General features: G+C 38.5%; 1 protein-coding gene across 1 annotated transcript; it reads left to right on the top strand.

The window, feature by feature from the left end:
- The first annotated feature begins 1792 nt into the window (after positions 1-1792).
- Positions 1793-17228, top strand: LOC109042351 (cathepsin B). Its single transcript, XM_019059039.2, has 7 exons — positions 1793-1948; positions 4962-5084; positions 10865-11140; positions 12158-12349; positions 12942-13113; positions 13892-14008; positions 15710-17228. The coding sequence occupies exons 1-7, from the start codon at positions 1946-1948 to the stop codon at positions 15919-15921; spliced, it is 1095 nt and encodes a 364-aa protein (XP_018914584.2). The 5' UTR covers positions 1793-1945; the 3' UTR covers positions 15922-17228.
- The last annotated feature ends 5189 nt before the right edge of the window (positions 17229-22417 follow it).

Raw genomic sequence — 22417 nt, 5'->3', positions numbered from 1 at the left:
CCGAAAAATTCAGGGGATGGGACTCTCTCATTGTTCTGTCACGCAACGCTCAACAGTTGTGTCGAGTCGAATCATAATTAAGTTTTTTCATGGATTATTTGTTTTTATTTCTGATTCATTTATATGCCCAATAGTTAATTGTTGTGTTTATCGGTTTTTATAACCATTTTGGCTAGGGTTACGCCACAGTCGCCTTGAGTCGACAGCTCGAAAATATATCTTCCTGGAGAGTTTTTTCACCTGTCATTTACATTGAAAACTGATCGCAACAACAGTGTGCCCATAAAAATTTCAAACTGTCTACCTGACGTGACATTCAGCGTCTTTTATAGATCCTAGCTGCCTCGCCTTTCTTAGTTGAATCAAGTATTATAATATTCATTTGTCAATTTTAATTCATTAATTTCAGCCAGAAAAAAAGAATGCTAAGAGAAAAAAAAATATAGCCTTGATACCTTTTCTCTTTATTTTGTTCTAAAAGGTCTTTCGAATGCACATAATCATCATCGGGCATAATACACTATATATCACATGTTATTAAACATATGTTAATATTAAATAAAAAAAAATATCTTTAGGTTTCATCTATTGAACGTCAACATTAATACTACTAAACTCACGAGTGTAAACTTGTTATATATTTTAGTCTGACTAATTTTAATAAAAAATAATATAAAAATAACTCCTATTCACAAATCAAAAGTTCAAAAAAGGGATAATAAAAAAAACATGTAACCTTTGATTCGTCAAATACGTCCAAAAGGTCTTTAAAATCTCAAAAGCAAGTAAGTAACTTCAAATTTTCCGACATGGAATGATTTCTGAAATATTTCTAACTTTGGAAACAGTAAACTGAAATAAATAGTATTATCATTTATCACAAAGTTTTCTTGAGCAATAAACCCCTCCTCTAAAGTAACAAATAGCAAAAAGCTTTAATACCAAAAAAGAAGTTACCAAGTTTGCATGCATACCAATATTTTTGCTTTCTTTTTGAAAGAACGAATATGTAATTATGTTAACCAAGTCGATATGTAATTTTATAGATGAGTCAGAAATTTTGGTTACTTATCGGCAGATGCAGCTCAAACGGTGAAGAAATTAAAGCATGCTGCGGTATTGCTCGGTGGTTTTGATTCCGGCGGGTTCAGTTTTGGGGATCGTGTTGCGACTCAAAACGCCTTCACAAAGCTGAGTATGCAACTGAGCGTACGTCAACTTATAGCTGCTTGCATTTATTGTTGTTACGAAAGGCGAGGGTATTTTTAATGGAGTAGGGGACCTAGTTCCCACTTACAGCGTCACATTATCGCGAATTAGTCAAACCAGCGTGCTTTCCAGTAAGTTTAGATTGTAACTATTACCGAGTGAAAAATTCAATAAAGTATGGATGGAGTAAAAAAGTCACTGGTGTCAATGATATTCCATATTCGACCTCATTCCCTGCTGCTTTCATTGGATTGCGTATGTACTGTACTGATTCTCAAAAGCGCTTGAATTCGTCAACAATAATGTACAATGGTTAGACTTTTTTATTTTGTCTTACTTGCCAATTTTCTTAGTTCATTATAAACCCAAAGGTATCGCTCTTTGGAGGAAAAGGCTTATTGCAAAACACATGATGCAATACATTTAATTAAAATATAATATGCAGTATTCTAACTTTGGTCTCATAAATACCTTTGTTAAGACGTGTTCTTTTCTAAGCTTAAATTGATATCATGAGTGGCCACTGTCATTTATAATGCTATTTGCCTAAAGTACAGCACTTGAGATACGGAAAATGATTTTCCTTGAGAGATAGACGCAAAACTTTGTTTGGCGGCTTGTAGGCTGAAGCGAATTCTGTGGTTGAGGCTTGAAACTTGGAATTATTGTATTTCAATGAGTTGGTGGTACATTCGCAACCAACTTGTAATGATATAACACTGCGAATTATTCCAGAATGGTAAGTCTTCGGTAATTTGAGAAGTTTTTATATTTTTGAAAATTTAAAATCCACGTTCAAACGCAATAAAACTATCCCAAAAGTTTCGGGATCGGTGGTGTGCTACCAAAATTATTGACTTTTGTGATTTTCCTGGTTGGATTTAAAAAATTGTCTCATTTCTTTTAAGATGCACATATTGCAGCTATTTAGATACGAAAATGAACTGAGTTGCCGATTAAAAAATAATAATAATAATAATAATAATAATAATAATAAAAAATGAAACCTCTTCACGGTCATCAGAAATAGTTTTCTTAAATCACAATTTTTTAAAATCACTCTTAATTTTCATGGTCCATTACGATTACCTACTACTGATTTAAAGGGTATCCCTGGGTAAGGGCACCAAAATGCCCCTCCTCACGGATTTTGAATTTAATGGTCTAAACCCTTTCAGTAGGTCCTAAAAACATGGTTTTGGGCAATTTTACCCTCCTGACCCCAACCACCCCCCCTCCAGCCCCGAAAAACCCATTTTTCGGGGAATTTTGGGGTATTTTCACGTTTTATTTCATATCTCCCGCAATTTTCGATAAAAATGCACCAAAATTTCACCAATTACACATCAGACCAGTCAGATTCTTGGGTAAAAAAATCAAATTTATCGTACCTTATTAAGGCCCCTAAAAAAATTTGTAAAAATCGTCAATTTCCAATTTTTTTCAGATTTTAGCGATTTTAAAAAAAATGAGGACACATACATTTTTTTTTGTTGCCTTAAAATATAGGTAATATACTCAGTTGTTACCAAAAAAAATTTCAAGCCTTCACGCGTGGTGCGTCCCACCGAAAAAATGGGTTTTTTGGCGCCAAAACGGTTAAAATGGCTCTTTTGGCAACGGTTTACTCGCACGCTATCAAGATTGTAACACTAAAATCTCTAATTTTTGGTTTCAATGTTTCAAGAGGCATGCCCTAGTATCGTCAGAAAAGGTTTCAAGTCGATCGAGTCCTTGCGCCCCACGTAAAGTACCGGTTTTTGGCGCCGAAATGGTCAACATTGATATTTCAGAAGAGGTTACTCGCATAGGGTGGCCCTTATTTTTGAATTTACGGAGTTCAAAGTGCGAAACCCTGCAAATGGTTTCATTTGACGAGAAAATAATGGGGAAAAAATAAAAATTGAGAAAAACATATTTTAAAACGCGCCTCGAAGAGCCTAAAGTTCCGAGCGTGGCGTGCGAGGACGCGTTTTTTTCGTCATTTCGCGAATTTTTTTCTTCCCTTTAAAATGTTCCTACGGCTTTGACATTTATTATTATACACTGTTTAGAGTATACTTCACGAGAAAAATAATGAAATTTACATAGCTCAGTTTAAAATTCTTTTTTATCCCCATCAAAGAGGCCTCGTCGTGCGATTTTGCCGATTCTCCTTTTATATCGTTCATTTGCATGGTAGCCCCAAAATACCATTAAATCGACTTGTATTCCAGCAGCTGAACAGAATTGTTTATTTTCGGTTTAAATGACTCGGTAGACACTCTACTTCTAGAATCTGAAGAATTTTTGCTTTTGACTCTTAAAAAAATTTTATCTCATTTAGGCAAACCGTGCCGAGAGAATGTTATGAACAATCATCGACGAAATCGCATGATGTGGCCACTTTGAAGGAGAAAAGGGAGCATTTTAAAAGTAGCGAGGTAAATTTTGTTATTTTTTTCAATATTTACTATAAAGTATGTGACACTTCAGAAAATTTCAAAACCGTAGCATTAATTTAAACATTGAAAATAGACACGCCGTGCGGGGCGATTATAAGGGAGAATCGGCAAAATCACACGACGTGGCCTCTTTGATGGGGATAAAAAAGAATTTTAAACTGAGCTATGTAAATTTCATTATTTTTCTCGTGAAGTATACTCTAAACAGTGTATAATAATAAATGTCAAAGCCGTAGGAACATTTTAAAGGGAAGAAAAAAATTCGCGAAATGACGAAAAAAACGCGTCCTCGCACGCCACGCTCGGAACTTTAGGCTCTTCGAGGCGCGTTTTAAAATATGTTTTTCTCAATTTTTATTTTTTCCCCATTATTTTCTCGTCAAATGAAACCATTTGCAGGGTTTCGCACTTTGAACTCCGTAAATTCAAAAATAAGGGCCACCCTATGCGAGTAACCTCTTCTGAAATATCAATGTTGACCATTTCGGCGCCAAAAACCGGTACTTTACGTGGGGCGCAAGGACTCGATCGACTTGAAACCTTTTCTGACGATACTAGGGCATGCCTCTTGAAACATTGAAACCAAAAATTAGAGATTTTAGTGTTACAATCTTGATAGCGTGCGAGTAAACCGTTGCCAAAAGAGCCATTTTAACCGTTTTGGCGCCAAAAAACCCATTTTTTCGGTGGGACGCACCACGCGTGAAGGCTTGAAATTTTTTTTGGTAACAACTGAGTATATTACCTATATTTTAAGGCAACAAAAAAAAATGTATGTGTCCTCATTTTTTTTAAAATCGCTAAAATCTGAAAAAAATTGGAAATTGACGATTTTTACAAATTTTTTTAGGGGCCTTAATAAGGTACGATAAATTTGATTTTTTTACCCAAGAATCTGACTGGTCTGATGTGTAATTGGTGAAATTTTGGTGCATTTTTATCGAAAATTGCGGGAGATATGAAATAAAACGTGAAAATACCCCAAAATTCCCCGAAAAATGGGTTTTTCGGGGCTGGAGGGGGGGTGGTTGGGGTCAGGAGGGTAAAATTGCCCAAAACCATGTTTTTAGGACCTACTGAAAGGGTTTAGACCATTAAATTCAAAATCCGTGAGGAGGGGCATTTTGGTGCCCTTACCCAGGGATACCCTTTGGAGGTGATAAAACGTACTGTAATAGTGCGGAAACATATACTGGTCTCTTGAATGAAATAAATGATGACTACTTCGACTATATCAAAAGGGAACAGAGTGTAGATAATTTTAATTAGTACGTTCCTTTTATGTTTTTTTCTCAAATTTTTTCCAAGGAATTTTCTCAAGCTGACGTGAGGATGTTGGCTCTTTTTGCTGTTTTCTGGCTTGCGTTGGCACATCGATCTTTGGGCTCTGAACACATCGACGAGCTATTGAGAAAACATCCAACTTGGTCGGTGAGTAGATATGGCTGGACGTTTCACAAAAATTATATTCAATTATTGAGCACAATTGTAACGTAAAATAATCCTGGATGTGGTGAATGTCGGCCCTTTAAACCAATGAGCGGCTTCTCAGTGTTACTCTTTCACGATGCATAAACAAATCTTAGGAGAGGTGTGTAAACAATTTGAATTGACATTGTGAAGTGAGCATGCACTGTACACTTGACCAAACAAACTAGACTTCTGCCAGACTGACAAATTATAAAACTTGAACAAGACTCGGGTGTTTTTCCTCAGACACATGAAACGACACGTACACATTTATTTTTTTGAACAAACAACTAAAGTTTCTTGTCTCTCATTCTCATTTAATTCTAACATCTACATACATATAAGTCGCTTTACAGCACTCCCTCGCGCTCTACGACTCCTAACATCCACTGCTCTCTTTCAAACCACAAATCTTGGGGGATTGAGCACCTTAACATTTCCACTTCAATCCCTTCCCTCCAACCTTTCATTGGGCGCCCTCTGCGTCTTCTCCCAGGAGGAACCCAGTCAAGGACCTTCTTCGGCAACCTGTCTCCTGCCATTCTCTGGACATGACCATACCAAATGAGTTGTTTTGTCATAATGTCATGCATTCTAACATCTTTAGTTCCATATATTGCTCTCTATGTCAGCATTATCCCCTCACAATCGCCTATATTTTGCTATTGAGTTCAAAAACCTATGCTACACGTAACAAAATTCAAAATTGCCTCCCTCCAAACATCCATTTCTTAAGCTCCGATGATCCAAAAGTAACTACCGAAATTCTAAAGCTATTTAAGCAGGCAAATATTAAATTTTAGGGTAAATTACTGGTTTCCAACATATTTGTAAATAGCCTAGTTGCTGATCGTCGTGATTAAGTAAGTATAATAAAATTTTCTTGTAAAATTTCCTTTCATAACTGTCATAAGAGGCGTGGAGGTAACGGGTGCCGTATAAGTTTCTTTTATTATCTTCCTTTTTCTTATTAACTTTAAACAAAGGGTCTTTAAAAAAAACATTAACTAATTACATAAGTCAATCCACCAAATATACTTCAGTAAAATCCAGAAAAAGAAGTGTCAGAGCAATGGAATATTGTTCGTGATAAGTTTACACAAACGCAATCCATTTAAAACAACGGTATAGTACCTATTTGTTCCTAATAAAAAAAGAGTCCTTCAATCGATGTTTTTCTTTTCTTTCAAAAATAGTTAATTTTTCAGCAGGAGAGGTGAAAATTTTTTAAAAGGGCTGTGCTGCAATAAATGAATCATCTGCGAATGTCAAAATATACGCAAATATCAATTGTGTTACGTTGTTTCTCATATTTCCACTTAAATATATGCTCTTGGAGGAAATTTACCCCAGAGAATAAAGTCAACTAATCAATTGCATAAAACTGTATTCTAGATGAGCAAAGACACTCCGGAAGATCAGAAATAAATACCATCAAAGATGTATGAATCAGTGAGAACAAAAACACACCAACTCCGAAAAATGGAAGTAATCAAGACACACACAAAACTACACAGTAGATGAAGAAATTAGTCTAAGAAAAATATTTTTGGTGCCAAAAGACAGAAACTTACGGGCATTTTAAAGGTCCAAGTTGGAACAGATGCGCTAACTACGATGACCTTCATAAAAGGTGACCGTCTCTAATGAAAGTTGTCTTTTCGAGTCGTCACAGAGTTGGTGTGTTTTCGATTTCACTGATTCATCTACCTCGCAGAGCAAAACTTTAGCGTAAAAATCGGTTTCGACATAGTGGACCACTAGACAAGGTACGAATTTCAGCATTCTGATACATGCTTCTTAACCAAAATTTCACGTAAAACACGATGCGCACAACGAAAATTACCGAAATCAACTCCTTACGAAGGTATTCAATAATTCTTGATGCGTGAAATCAAACCACCCGCTCATGAAAACTCAATGCTCTACGTGATACACATCGCGCTGAACGTTTATCGTGACAGTCTCTGCGTTATAAAAATCTGGCAACCTCAATCTTGACACTTTGGCTCAGCTATAGCAAATTGCTTATAGTTGGAACAACACATGGTGGTAAATGAACATTGCTCGATTGAGAAGCTTGCTGAAACCGTTGTAGTGCGCGATTTGACTCACGTAGAGCTTTGAGTTTCTTGTGAGCGGGCAGTTCAAATTCATCTTATGTATGTATGAGCCGCTTTTACGGCGCACTAGGGCGCTCTGCGACGCCTATTCTCCACAGGAATCTGTCATGGTAGAGATCCTCCGGAAGCTGGCATCTCTCCATCTCTTCACGGATGCCCTCTACCCACCGTTTGGCTGGACGCCCTCTCCGTCGCCTACCTGGGGGGACCCACTCCAACACCTTCTTCGGCAACCTGGTATCAGCCATTCTCTGCACATGCCCATACCATACCAATTGCTTGGTCATGATATCGTGCACAATCGTCCCCTCAACGCCCATTATCTCTCGGACACGTTCATTCCTGACACGTTCTCTCCTCGAGATTCCAGCCGATCTTCGCCAGAAATCCATCTCGGTCGCCTTGAGCATTTCTTGGGTCCGCTTCTTCAACTGCCACACTTCACTGCCATAGGTGATAATAGGCTTGACAACCGAGTTATAAATCCTCTTCTTGTTGTCTTTGGAAATCCTTTGGTCCCAAAGGATCCCATTAAGCATGGCGATGGCTTTCCTTCCTAGAAGATTACGGTCCCGAATGGCCTGATCCAGCTTCCCATCCGAAGTCAGGTTCACCCCCAGGTACTTGTATTGTTCGCAACTTTCTATATGTTGACCATCCTCCAGGACTATGCTTTGCTGAGCACCTCCGACTGACATCTTTTTTGTCTTACGGACACTAACCTCGAGGCCCCATTTGCGGTACTCCTCCACCAACTTCCGGGTCATATACTCCGCGTCATCGTGATCTTGACTTATGACTACCTGGTCGTCAGCAAAGCATAGCGTGAAAAGCGTTTCTTGGTCATTTAGAGGGACGCCCATGCCGGCACACTTTCTTTTCCACTCCTTCAGAACGTGCTCTAGATATATCTTAAACAGCGTCGGTGACAGACAACATCCCTGCTTAAGCCCCTTGGTGACAAAAAAACCATCTGAAAGCCTTCCTTGGCACTTGATTCTAGCAAAAGCCCCCCGATAAAACTGCTTGACTGCCCCAATAAGTCCTTTACTAAAACCAGTTTCTTCTAGGACTTCCCAGAGTTTCACAAGAGGAATACTATCATAAGCCTTTTCAATATCCAAAAACACTAAATGAAGCTCCTGGCCAACAATTCTCTTCTTTTCGGTTAACTGGGTAACACAGAACAGATGATCAGCGGTAGACCGACCAGCCCTAAAACCTGCTTGCTCCTCCGCCTCGAACGGGGTCCACTCCTCTTCGATCTTCGCTTTCAACACTTTTCCATAAATTTTACTTATCGTTCCTGTCACCGCTAACCCTCTGTAGTTCCCACAGTCATCCTTCCTTCCTTTTTTATGCGACGCTGTTATCCAGGCCTCTTTCCATTCTTTCGGGATGTCATCACCGTCAATGCACTTCTGCAGCAAATCCCTGAGATGGTTAACCAACTTGCCAGTCCCACATTTAATTAACTCGGCTGGAATGTTTCCTGGCCCAGGAGCTCTTCCATTCATCAATTCCCTGATTGCTTTGACCACCTCCTCAACTCGAATTTCCATTGAGTGATCCCCGACTATATTTTCAGCATTCCCCGTTTGAAACTCTGGTCGTCCTTCCGTCAATAATTTATTAAAATGTTCGTCAAGCTGTGAGATTGTTATCGGAGATATAATGTCCCGTTTCATGTCCCTTCTTAGGCCTTTGATCAGCTTCCAGCTCTCAGCACTCTTCCTTCCCCCCAGGTATGTGTCAATCCTTGAGCAGTTGGTCTCCCAAGACTCGTTTTTCTTCCTGGTGATTAAAAGACGAACCCTCGCCTGGGCTTTCCTATACGCGCCGCGGGTGTCTGCAGTCCTAGAAGCCAGATAGTCATGGTACTTCCTACGCTTTTCTTCAATTACCTCCTCTACCTCTTTGTCCCACCAGTAGGGTTTCTGTACATCCTTGCTCTCATTACACATACCCAGGGCTTCCTTCGCAGCTGAATGTATGCAACTTTTGATGAACTGGTACAACTCTTCTGCAGTATCGAAAGTTTCTACTCCCAGTTTCTCATCCAGCCGCTTCCTGTAGAGCACTTTCACGCTTTCATGCTGTAAGCTATCGATGTTGTAGTGCACTTGTTCGATCTTCGTTCCTTGTGGCTGGCACTTCTGATGTTGCAAGGAATTCCTCTGCAGCCCATACTTAACCGGAAATGCAATCTCCGCCTTGAGAAAATGGTGATCACTACCACAGGAGAACCCCCGGCAAACTCTTACTTGTTGAACCTTCATGGTACTCGTTTGCCTGGTGACCGCGTAGTCGATGATTGACTTCAGCCCCCGAGTTTGCTGAACCCACGTGTGCTTATGGATATCTCGATGTTGGTAGAATCCGTTCAGTATTTTCAACTCGTTTTGTTCACACATATCAATGATGCGTGCACCGTTGTCATTCATCGCCTCTTCACCGAAAGGTCCAACAACTTTAGAACCATTCCTTCGTCCGGTTCTACCATTCAAATCTCCCATGATAATGACCTCCCTTGTCCTTCCAACCCTCAGAACCTCGTCGTTGAGTTGCTCAAAGAACTGATCCTTTAGATTGACGGGAGCATCATCATTCACACCATATACTCCTAACAGGGCCACCTTGTGACCATGCAGTGTAAGATGCATTCTGATGATCCGCTGGTCTACTGCTTCCCAAGTAGTTATAGACGGACGCAAACTTTTCCGGATAAGTATGGCGACTCCTTGCTGTGCGCGTTGATCTTTACTGACACCACTATAGAACAGATCATAACATCCTAAGTTTTCTGATCCTGTGCCTTTCTTTTTCGTTTCTGTTAACACGGCGACATCTACATTATACTTTTTTACCTCCGATACAACCTCTGTCAATTTATTAGAAATGCCCTGTACATTCCATGTCCCAAAAACCATTGTCCTTTTCCGTAGTTTGTGTCGCAAAATCCGTTTTTTTCCATTATCACCGAGGCTATCTTTATTAGGCTTTTTAACATTAAGTTTTTTTCCGGGTATCGGGGAGTTAGCCCGATGCCCCAACCCCCAACCTGGAGGACCAGGGTTTGATTTTGGAGTACCGTCTCTTAGACAGGCTGCTTTCACCACAGCTATGAGCCCTGTCTGCCCCTCTGATGAGTGGTTCATACGCCATGAAGCCGGTGACCATCTCCACCCCCCTTTAAGGCAGGGGCTACCAGCCGGGGTCCGCAGGCTTGCTAAACCTGTGACAGTACTGAGTACAGTCCCCCATACGGCAACAAATTCATCTTAACCAATGTAAAATAAAAATGTTAATATCTTCGTTAGGAGTTGGTTCCAGTAATTTTCGTTGCGCGAATCGTGTTTTACGTGAAATTCTGGTTAAGATTCATGTATCAGAATGCTTAAATTCGTACCTTGTCTAGTGGTCCATTATTTGGAAAATGTTGATCACACGCAGAGAGTTCTCCTCTTCTTCTTCATCTTCTTCTTCTTCATCTTCTTCTTCTTCTTTCTTTTTTTCTTCCTTCTGAAAAATAGATGGAAATTGTTTCATTCAACCCTACAGTGGCCCAGACTCCACTGTATTCATTTCTCAAATCAACTCGTTCGTCTCGATTTTCAGTTCGAGGTGGAAAGTGTGGAAACGTTCATAAACAAAGCCCTGCATGAGCACTCATTCGGCGGACAAAACTTGCAAGAGGCGGAAAAAGATTTAAGAGAAGAGGTGAAAAGGAGTCTAGCTCCTGGAGCTACGCATATCGTAAGGAAAATTGGTGATCCCAAATGGGAAACTGATCCATCGAAAGTTCCATCCTTCTTCGACGCTAGAGAGAGATGGCCGGCCTGCGCCCCGCAGATCAGTTTTGTGGAAGACGAGGGAGATTGCTACACAGATACGGTTAGTAGTAATGATTATTCTAACTAGGGGGCTGCGTTTCCTGACCGCTTCGCGGTATAACTCCCAGGAGCACCGTGTACGATACGCGTTGCACGTTACTTTAATTACTTTAATTATTACAGAGTAAGATATCTGTAGTTACAGGTCAAAGAACCGTAACTATATTTTCACTGGTTAAAAAAACAAAGTGACAGCCACATCGTTTGCAGGGTATTTTTCAGATTAAAAAACTCGGCAACTTAGGGTGTACTAGGGTGTACTTAGGGCAACTAGAGATATCATGATTATTATTCTACACGAGATTCCTTACTATGAATACGTTGTGAATTCAAATGAATTGAATTCTCCTAAATTGTTTACAAGAACTACAGTAAAATTTTCTAATTTCCCAAATTCAGCTTATCAAACTTTTGACTTTCTCATATTTGTATACAAGATGAATATAATCGATGTGTCTACTATATTTAATATATAATACGAGTGTAAATATTTTGGTCTTAATACTTTCTCATATTATTTTCATACAATTGAATTTTAGCTCACTACAACTTGGCTGTTGTTTTCTATTGTTTCTTGTGTTGGTTATTTCTTTGGCTCTCAAATCCAGGTAGGTACGCCTATTTCAGAAATTCTGAATTTGCATCTTGACTTTCATTGAGTCAACACGGTATGTAAAATTATATATGCTCTGAATTTACAATTTCTTTGAAAAAGAGGTGTTATGTATTGCCTGGGGAACGTTGCAGAGCTCCTTTCGACGAAGAAACTCTCCAATTCAGTCTGAAAGAAAATCAACAAATCTGAAACAAATGAGTATACATGGAAAATATATACACTATGAGATACTGAGGCTTTACAAAGCATGCTCTTTCACGTAAATTATGTCAGTTTTCCAAGAGTGACATCATAAAATTTGATTCTTGATTTATATAACAGTTTTTTTTACTAGGTAAATACATTTGAACCGTATTATTAGATGAAAATTGGATTTTTCTCTCCTGTTGTTTCATGTTACAGCCCTCTGTAATCTCGTCTGTATTGACCGATCGGTATTGTATATTTACCAACGGCACTTGGAAGGAGAGGTTTTCACAGGAGATGCTTATAGGTTGTGCTGAGCTGTGCACTGGCAATTCCGTGCAATATTTTTCTTGGAATTACGCCAAATCTCAAGGACTTCCTACCGGCGGAACTCATGGATCAGGCAAGGTTTGTTAATCATTAGAAAATCCAGTAATTTGCAAAAATACTTTGCCCAAAAAGTATACGACCGCTAAATCGTCTTTTAAGTATCCAAGAATAATTATGTTAAAGTTACAAACATAACATGATTCCATATTACGGCAATATATATATATTTTTAAATGAAAACTAATTGATAATTCAGATAGCATTTATTTTTTCTAAATCAAACAATCCAATTTTGTTGCTTAGATTTTCGAAATATCTTTTAAAAGTCAGGAAAAAAATCACTGAAATATTCAGAAGATCACGTCGATAAGTTTTCCATTTTTACACTGGAAAAAAAAAACACATTGGATCTAGAGTCCAGATTCTTAAAAACATTGACATGAAAAAATACTCTTTATTCAATCGGATTTTTGCTTAAATCGAGAACCAATTCTCTTAATTTAAGCAGATTTCCCTCTGATCCAAGCAGAAATCCGATTGAATCAAGAGTATTTTTCTTGTCATTGTTTTAGGAGTCTGGACTCTAGATCCAAACGACTTTTTTTTCCAGTATAAGCATGACAAGAGGTCTCGTCGTATATTCACGGCCAATTTTCTCTTCTCATTTCAGGGATGCGTGCCTTATACCTTGCCTGCATGCGATCATACACCTTGGTATAAAACAGAAGGTCTTAATAGGGAAACAGTGAGTCCTTGCCAGGGGATTATCTTCGACCACGATTGTCCCAAGAAGTGTACGAACGTCAAGTACAAAACACCTATTGACAAAGATCGCGTTCAACGTGAGTAATAAAAACATTTCGAAAATTATGGGAAACGCATGCCTTTGGATCGTCAAACTATTTTCATCTAAGTTTTGGTATTTGAAAAATAATTACCGATCTCTTTTTCTTCTCCAAGAAAAGTTGAAAAGCGAGGCCTGATTTTGTCTTTCCTATCCTCGGCTGTGTTGCTCTCACAGCCCTTTGACCTTGAGGCACCGCTATAAATAAGGAAAACGAAACCAACGCAACATCAAAGTAGAACAGGGAAAAGCACGCACGTTGATGACGGCGCAGAGATACAACTATTCGTGCTTGATGGATGACCGTGTTGCATCTGCAAAATTGAAGGCGCGATGGCGCGAACGCAGAATCTTCTGCTCGATGCTGCCAATGAGATGTCGCTTGGATTCGGGACGAAAATGAAAAGACGAGGCCCGTCATTTTTGTGTCCATCAGTGGCGTGGCGCGCTCTGCGATTTATCGATTGATCTGCCATTTAAACCTATTGAAAAGGATCAATATACAAGGCGTTCCCAGCGAACACCCTAATAATCGATTCTTTACCATAGCTCAAATGGGGATATATCGATCATCAATCATTCACACCAAGCCACTGGTGTCCATAGCCTCCCTACCTCCATGAGATAATAGAAGAGTGAGATGGAAATAATCTATCTATAACATGCCTTTGAGATGCGGAATAAGCCATTCATGGCCATTTCAATAAAATTAAGCACGAAAATACATGTTTTTTTTTTTCTTTTATTATATTACTCTTTTTGTTTTTGAAATCTAGCGACGACGTTTTACCATATGTTAAAGAGCGAGTTTTATGTACGAAACGAGATCATGAATTACGGCCCTGTAATGGCAAGAGTCCATTTATTCGATGATTTTCTGGAACAACCCGTTGGTAAGTATTCGAGAGACATTGGTTTCAGGACGCCTGAATAAATTCGACACTGAGAGTAAACAATCATCGAGATACCGAACAAATTTTGCTAAAATCCTGGTTTCACCTTACAATTTTAAGCAAGAAAAGGATTCAGTATGCGCCTGTTTCCGGCTGTTTCTTTCCAAAAAATCTAGATCGTATAATCTGAAATCAAGCTGAATGTATGCAAACGCGAAACATTCCTTTTAATTAGTCAATTCGAGTGATTTATTTTTTCGATCGCATGTTTCCAGCTTAAATTCAGGTTTTATGAAGATATTTTTTGGGAATGAATAGCTAAACTATGCCTCTAGGCGCAATTGATTTTTCTTTGCCAAAAATGTAGAATGAAACCAGCATTTCGATAAAATCTGTTCGATGCCTTTTAATTTCCTTAAAGCCGCAATACACTAACCTTTACTTAAACCTTCTCTTTGTAAACGAAAAACCTCCTTCGGGCACAATTCCTTATTTCCCGGACGAGAGAACGTAACCTCATTCCAAAGTTGCTAAATTGACTCAAACAATTCAATTTTTTCAAGAATACGAGGGAAGGCCCAAAAACTGGAATTTAGCTGTAACTTGGCAACGATGAAAAATATTCGGGTTCCACAGCTAGAGGATATAACTAAGAGCTATATGAAAAGTTATGCTGAATTTCAACGTCGCAGCAAATTTTCTTGAATTTTGACGAGACTTGGTTTTATGAGTTCGTTGGGCGAGTTCGTCGTGTTTGAAGATGGGTTTGAATATCAGTGACAACACTTAACGCTCAAATTTTTCTGTCTTACTTGATAAAAACACGGCTTTCTCTATTAATTTTTTAAAGTGCTGCTTCTGAAGGACAAGCCTCATCAAAAACTGAAGTCCTGAGTCACAATCATTGCTTATATTTGTAAAATCGGCTACTAGCTCAACTTTTGATTTCATCATTATGAGTAGCCGAAAACCAAAAAATCTTCTCATTTATAAACATATATTTCTTGATGACCTTCGTTTGATATTGGAATTTGAAGATTGGCAGTGACAATGAAGATGTTGCATGTGTGAGGAATTTGCAATTTGACTGTTGATTCTTATGTGAAAGTTTGCAAGAAACACGATATGGTCACTGCTTTCCTCTGAAATTAACTCCCAAGCTCAAAAAGAGCTCTCAAGTTGAGGGCGTAATAGAGGGTATATCCCACGCTATCCTGAGAGTCCACGTCTACATCAAGACAAACTCTCCATGCAAAGATAGGGAGCAAATACATTGACAGGGCTGCCACTTTATTTGGGGACTCCACAACTGAAAACACGGCAACCCTGCTAATGTATTTGCTCCCTATCTTTGCATGGAGAGTTTGTCTTGATGTAGAGGTGGACTCTCAGGATAGCGTGGGATATCCCCTCCATTTTGGCCTCAACTTGAGAGCTTTTTTTGAGCTTGGAAGATGATTCCAGGGAAAACCAGTGTGACCATCGTGTTTCTCGCGAACTTTTACATAAGAATCAACAGTCAAATCGCAAATTCCTCACACATGCAACATCTCCATTTTGTTTCAGGAGGTTAGCTGCCCTTTCTTTATATTTATATTTATATTTATATTTGACAAGTCAATTCTCTTGTTAGGTATATAAGTACAAGTGTACAAGTGTTATGTAAGCCTATTGACGTTTTGTTTTTTATGCTCATGCCAGGAATTTGGGAAGAAAAACCGGGCCGGAAAAGAGTCGGTTGGCTGAAGTACTTCAAAATCATCGGATGGGGAACGGAGAACGGGATCAAATATTGGCTCTGCGTCCACACGTGGGATACCTGGGGCGACAAGATTTTCAAATTTCCGCGGGGTGAAAATTTGGACGGCGTAGAGTCCCTCGTCTCCTGCGCCGTATTTGAGGATCTTGATTGATGCAACACACCGTCCGGCCATCACCATGATAAACATTTGGTGCAATCCTAGTGTAGCAATGGCTCTTAAAAAAGTTCTACAAACAGTTGTCCAAAAAAAGGTAAAAAACTTGTAACTTTTAAGAGTTCGTAAATTTTAAGTAAAAAAACTCCTAAAATACTCGTTCTAGGAAACCCTTTTGGGGAACTCTTTCAAGTAAAAAAATAGTGTTATTTTAATTAAAAGAAAACGTAGAATGTAGGTAAAAATCAATAAACTATATCCTCAATTTTTATGGGCTGCAACTGTTCTTTTTATAATTTTCTGTTCACCACTTTTTTCCCTCGTTTTTGCCCGCAGGAAGTTTAAAAAAAAATATATGTAAATTTTACTTAAAAATTGTCTTCAAATTAATGTAAAGAAAGCCCCAAACTGGGTTTCCTAGTACGAATATTTCAACAGTTTCTTTTTACGTAATTTTCAAATTGTTTTTAAAGTAAATTTTAAGAGATCTCTTAAAATTTACGAGTTTTTTACAACTTTTCTCAACAGCCACTGCTACTAGGGAAAGCTTTCATTTCTGAAACTTTAACCATCTCTGGAGGAAAAAAGCTAAATGACATCATACTAATACTGGATTAGTATCAAAACTCGAATTTCAGAATTTTTGATCCAAACTTTCCGTCAAAAGTAGACATTTATTGTGACGTCACATCTCGATATAGTTTCAATACCTCCATAGTTGGAATGTGCCCCAACAAACGAACATAACCTCCAAAGTGAATAATTAGAGGAAACTACATGAGTAATAGGCGGGGGGCGGGAGGGGGGGTTGTTTGATAACTTGAGTATTATGGCGGAGGCATGTGAATGTGCTTTCGTAATTCTACAGTCCTATGGATTAATTGTTTGGTTTTAGGCTAGTTTTAGCATTCTTTCGTCAGTTGCTCGTTTTGGAGGTTATGTTTGTTGGTTGGGGCACATTTCGACTTTCGAGATATCAAACCGTTAGTATCGTTCCGTGACCTCACCACTAAATGCGTCTACAACGAAACTTAAAGCATGGACCATCGCGGTGTCTAAATTCCATTTGTCACCTGGTTTCTTAGACTTTCCTTTGCTTTCATATTTGCATGTATGATTTTTTTACCTGTACCTGTTGATAATTTAGATTTCTGTGCCTTCTGCGGGTATATCGGATTCTTCTTCGTAGCAGCTTATAATGATCCTAAGATTTGTATCTGCTGTGAATTTATAATTATTTTTTTTTCGTTTGTTCATATGAATTTATAATAAATGATTTTGTCATGATGTGAAATTGAAAATAACTTATTTTCACTCCTTTCTTTCCTTGTGCGTTTCGATCAATGCCTTGCTATGACCTTAGGCTAAAAACAAATGAGACGCGTGGAAAAACTGTTGAAGATCAATAACACGGAAAAAATTAAATTGCTGATTTAACAATTAAATTGCTAAAAAAAGTGACTGCAATATTTCAACGTAGATTTCACAACCAAAAAAAGCTACTTTAACCACTATTGTAAGCAAATTTAACCACGACGGTGGTTAAATTAGCATTTTCTTGTTGTAAAATTTACATTGAAACATTGCCGTCACTTTCTCCAGTAATTGAATTGTTAAATCAGCAGTTCAATTTTTTCCGTAAATATATGCAATAAAATTGTATGAAGAAATTTATGTTAAAACGTGAGAGGTTTAACTTCAACAGAGATAAGAACTATTCATAATAATTTTTCTAGACTTAAAAATGAAAGATAAATCTTACTCTATAAAATTAAATCATCAGAGTAACGCAAAATAACGCACGCCGCACAGTAGAACGAGCTAAATAGAAGAGGTCGGGCATGAAATTTTTGAGTATAAGGTCAAATTTAGATGTTTATTTTGTCATTAGTGCAATTTCTAAGGGTGTCTCTGAAAGGATTATTCACGGAAAAACCAATAGACCGTATTCGATAACGGTTCGATGTATCGTTTGGTTCAAAACAATAGCACATAACCTCAAACCAAACTGTAAGGATTTAAGTTGGAAAAGCTGAAAATGAGAAAATTCCTAAAAATTTCACTTCAAATTGGCATTAGTTACGCAAAAGAATAAAAAATCTGTTACAAAAGACCCGTTCTCTCAGATTTCTGAATTTACTTTTGAGGCTATGTTTATATTTTGAACCAATCGATATCGATACAATCTCAGCCGTTTGATGTATCGAATACGATCTATGAAGCCACCCGTAAACTTTTTTGTTCCATATTTTCAAAAATATAAACTTTCAAAGTTTCCAAATTTTGTCCGACTTCTCCCATTGACTCGATCCATTGTGCGACGTCTGAGTTGCCAAGCGCTTTATAGAGTTGGACCACAAAGCGGTCCGGGGCGTACCCCGTAGAAAATGAAAGAGAGTTGACTCTTGACTAAATGATTGAAATTCATCATAATTTTGCACACATTTTTTCCCACAGCGAAAAGGAACTATGGTAGGAAATCTCCTGGCACATTGTTTGTAACGAGTGACAGTACTGCAAAGAGGACATTTTTACATGGGTAACCCTTTTTTCCAGGGAAATCAAATGAAGGGCATAAAATTTTTCTTTCTTTAGTTCAAAACTTAGTCCTAAACAGAGATACGTCACGTGGACTTGCACTTTGGCCATAGCATTGACACCATACACAGATTTAGCGAGAAATAAACTCGCAAAATCCATACTGACCTACGTTAAAAGCGAAAGGCAGTCAGGGGTTTTTGTCCTCTGGAGATGGACTCTTTCACTTAATGTGATTCTCACTTTGCGCCCGTTACATTAAACAAGTCTATCTCCGTCACGCGAGCGGCACCTCATTCCAGCACAACCGAGACACACACTTTCGAAGCGCGAAATCGACACTCAAAAGCACTAAACTGACTTTCTACACGAATCATAATTCGACTCTATATAACCAAAGTCTGGACACTTCAGCCTGACAGCGAGTGACACGTGAGAGGACAGCAGCCATCTGGTAAACTCCTGTCTATTTTTTTTTTAAGGGCACACGGTGGCGAAAGAGTTCGCATCGACGCATACGACAATTAACCAAAACTGAGCGATATTTAAAATATAGTATGGTATACTAATTTGTAAACAGCCGGTAACACTTATATTCCAATTATTATTATATCCCCTCTCAAACCCATATTTCTCTTTTAGCGATGAGAACGTTGGTGTCAAACCCTTCTTGGACCTTCTCTATATGTATCCTGATAGCTCCACAGATCATCGTACTCACGCTATTATGTCTCTCTGAGAGCGACCAAACTACAGCTCGTACTGTGTCTCTAAGCACGCTTAACTCATCATATATCACATTACACGCATCTTTGCGGAGACGCGACGAGCAGCTTTGGACCCGATATAATAAATCTTGATACTCCAATCTGAATCAATCCAATGAAATTAGCTCACAATCAATAATAGAGTGTGTGATCACGCAAAAACTTGCTTTGATCAAATCTAGATAATCGAGAGAAAAATGTTGCTCTTAATATCTATTGGGTACAGTCTTCACTTATACAGTCCTTGTTGCACTTACTTATTATGGATCTATTCATATTATGACAATGTATCAAATATTCCTTAGACAGGATAGTAACTTACATTGATATTATGAACGTGAGTCCTCTTTTCGCGGTGCATTGGTCTGGGTGTGCTACTACGCATCGCGAGAGAGGTGAGAGCGGGGTAGCATTATCCTTGGAAGTGGGTACACGATAAAAGAATAGAGACACTAGTAGAGATGACACAAAAGTGAAGAGTTGCTTCTTTTTTGATTTAAGAGAAACGAGAACATTTGCAGTGAGTGCTCATGCAAAGGCACTGAGGCCTGAGAGTCTCATTATCTTTGTCTAACACGGGTCCACACAGCTTAGACAGTTCAGTAATATGAATAGGGCGTGCATTTTAAAACAATAGCTCGAGATTTAACTAGACAGTCCATTTTGACTCACAGATAAATCTTCATAGTATATATATTCTATATTATTACTCAAGTTAAGAGTGTGATCTAATAGATTTATTACCAGAGACACAAAAATGTTGTTTTATATATTACTATTTAGAGATATTTTGAGTAGCATAGTAATAAATACAATCGATAAGGGGGTGAATTTGTATTGTTGTTGAAGTTTAATTTATAATTGGTTTAAAATTGAGTGTTTATTGTTTATCTCAGTGTCCATTCTAAAGCTCAGAATAAAGATATTCAGGATCTTGTAGAGGTATGATTTCAGATTGGAGCTAGCTATTCTATTCTTGTGACAGGATATCTCTTAGTTAACTATTACTTAAGTGTGTGGAGGTGGTGGCGAGAGTGATGATAGATACAGATTCAGACAGGTGAGAGTTAGAGACAATTATCTTTTGAAATATATTTTCTTATAAGAACAATTGAGCTATTTTGAAGCGTAATGCAACAGATTGGGAGAATTATACAGTGTGTAATTTCGGCTCAACAGGGGACAGGTATGCGATACTTCTTTATACATTCTTGACATGTTACATCATGTACTTCTAGATATTAAACAAGGAAGGACATCAATATTAAATAAGAAGCAAATTTTAATCAACCGAATGTTCGGGTTAATTTGTAATTGCAGATAAATTGTTAGTGGTGAGTAATTAACAGTGTCATAGAATGTATAAATAGGGGAGGTGTGTTTTTTGGAGATGCTGAGGGGGGGGTATATACAGAACTGACGTGGAATGCGCGTGGTAGCTGTGATATGCGTGAGAATGCGACAGTGGGCAATGTATATCGCGCGCGCGGGATCTTCAATCTGCGGCACGACCTTGTAGTAATTTATTTCGATTGACCGTGTGAGCGTGATGGCATATAAGAATTAATGGTGGATTGGGAGGCGTACATAGGTTTATAACTATTATGGAAGTGATTTCGGAACAATGCAAAGGGTTAAAGATTGTGAATGGGATTACAGTTTTTTAAATATTAGAGGATAAATAAGTAGTGAGACAAGATATGTCAATCGTGTGGACACAAGTGGTATCTGGCACTGCGCACAAAAGGTGCGTATAAAAGATTATATCGGCACTTTATTACAGTTGATTTGTTAACCATATATATTCATTTATTGCTAATATATTTGGATCTCATGTAGTGACATAAAGCCAAACATTTACATTCACAACCCATTATGCCTTGAGCACGAAGTGGAGGGACGGGGAGGGCGCGGTGAGTGGTGGCGGGTGTAGAGTGCGAGATAGCATGCGCCATGATCTCTATACTAGAGGGGGGAACCTTTTGATTATAATTAAGAGGATCATTCTATATGGGGGGGAGTATGATATCTCACACACACATAGTTTTTTTTTACATTTGATCTTGTGCAGCAAATGGAGTGGTTGATGTTATTAATGATGAGGTACTATATATATCTATATAGATGCAACAATACTACACGTGGACGGTAGACACGAGCGAGTGACACACATTTATGAGAACTAAACACAGGAAAGGGAGAAGTGACACTAATAGGAAGAACACATCGAGATCTAGAATGATAGGGGACAGAAGTGAAATGGTAACAATATATTTACACGTAATGGTTTTAAAATGGTGTCGTGAGGTAGTAAGATAGGTAAAGTAACACAGTACGGCGATACGTGACACGTGATATCTATTATTTCTGGGGGTTTATTGACTGGAGCACACGTTGAGAGGGATTGGTGGACTTGTGGACTCTTGGGGACAAGGTGTGATCTGTGGGATGATCAGCAGGGTATCTATCGGTAAGGAGGACACAAATGATTGAGTGTTAACAGTAAGGTATGTTTGATAGAGGGTGATTAGAGATTCTCTCTAGTAATGATGTGTGTACTACATTTTCAGTGAAAGAGTAGACACACATGTGACGCAATGTTTGGGATGGACAACTGACTACACATACTGAGGAGTGGTGTATGCAGTGAGCAAAATAGGACGAAACAACAGAGTGACTATGATGGTGGGGGGTTAGGACGAGGGAGAGTGAGTCGGTGGTTGTAGCTACAGAGGATAGAGCAGGCACATACAGTGAACACTGGTATTGATTGACATTTTGGTGTGCTTATCAGACAGAGTGTGACAATATTTAGTGTACTAAAAAAGTCTACGAGATGAGGATAGGTGACAGGATGTGTTGTTACATGAGGAGGTAGAGACACAATCATGCACTTTTAGTGATTCAGAGATGGGTCACTAGTTGTACTAGCAGATTCGCGCGAGGAGTAGTGTACAGTAGTCACACATGATGTGCACGGAATGATTATACTCTGGAACATATAGCACAGATAGTAGGAGGATAGGTTCTGTCAGTATGATTTCAATTTCACCAAGGGAGCAGTAGTCAATAGTACGTTTTTATGGACTATGTTTATTGGGTGTGTGATACTATATATCGAGGATATGGATAGAGGTGGATGACACGTGGGTTATATGAGGTGGATGGTAGTGAGTTTGAGTGAGTTG

Source organism: Bemisia tabaci, chromosome 10 (assembly GCF_918797505.1).
Source record: "Bemisia tabaci chromosome 10, PGI_BMITA_v3".
NCBI classification, from domain to species: domain Eukaryota; kingdom Metazoa; phylum Arthropoda; class Insecta; order Hemiptera; family Aleyrodidae; genus Bemisia; species Bemisia tabaci.
This window is presented reverse-complemented; position numbering and strand designations above follow the sequence as displayed.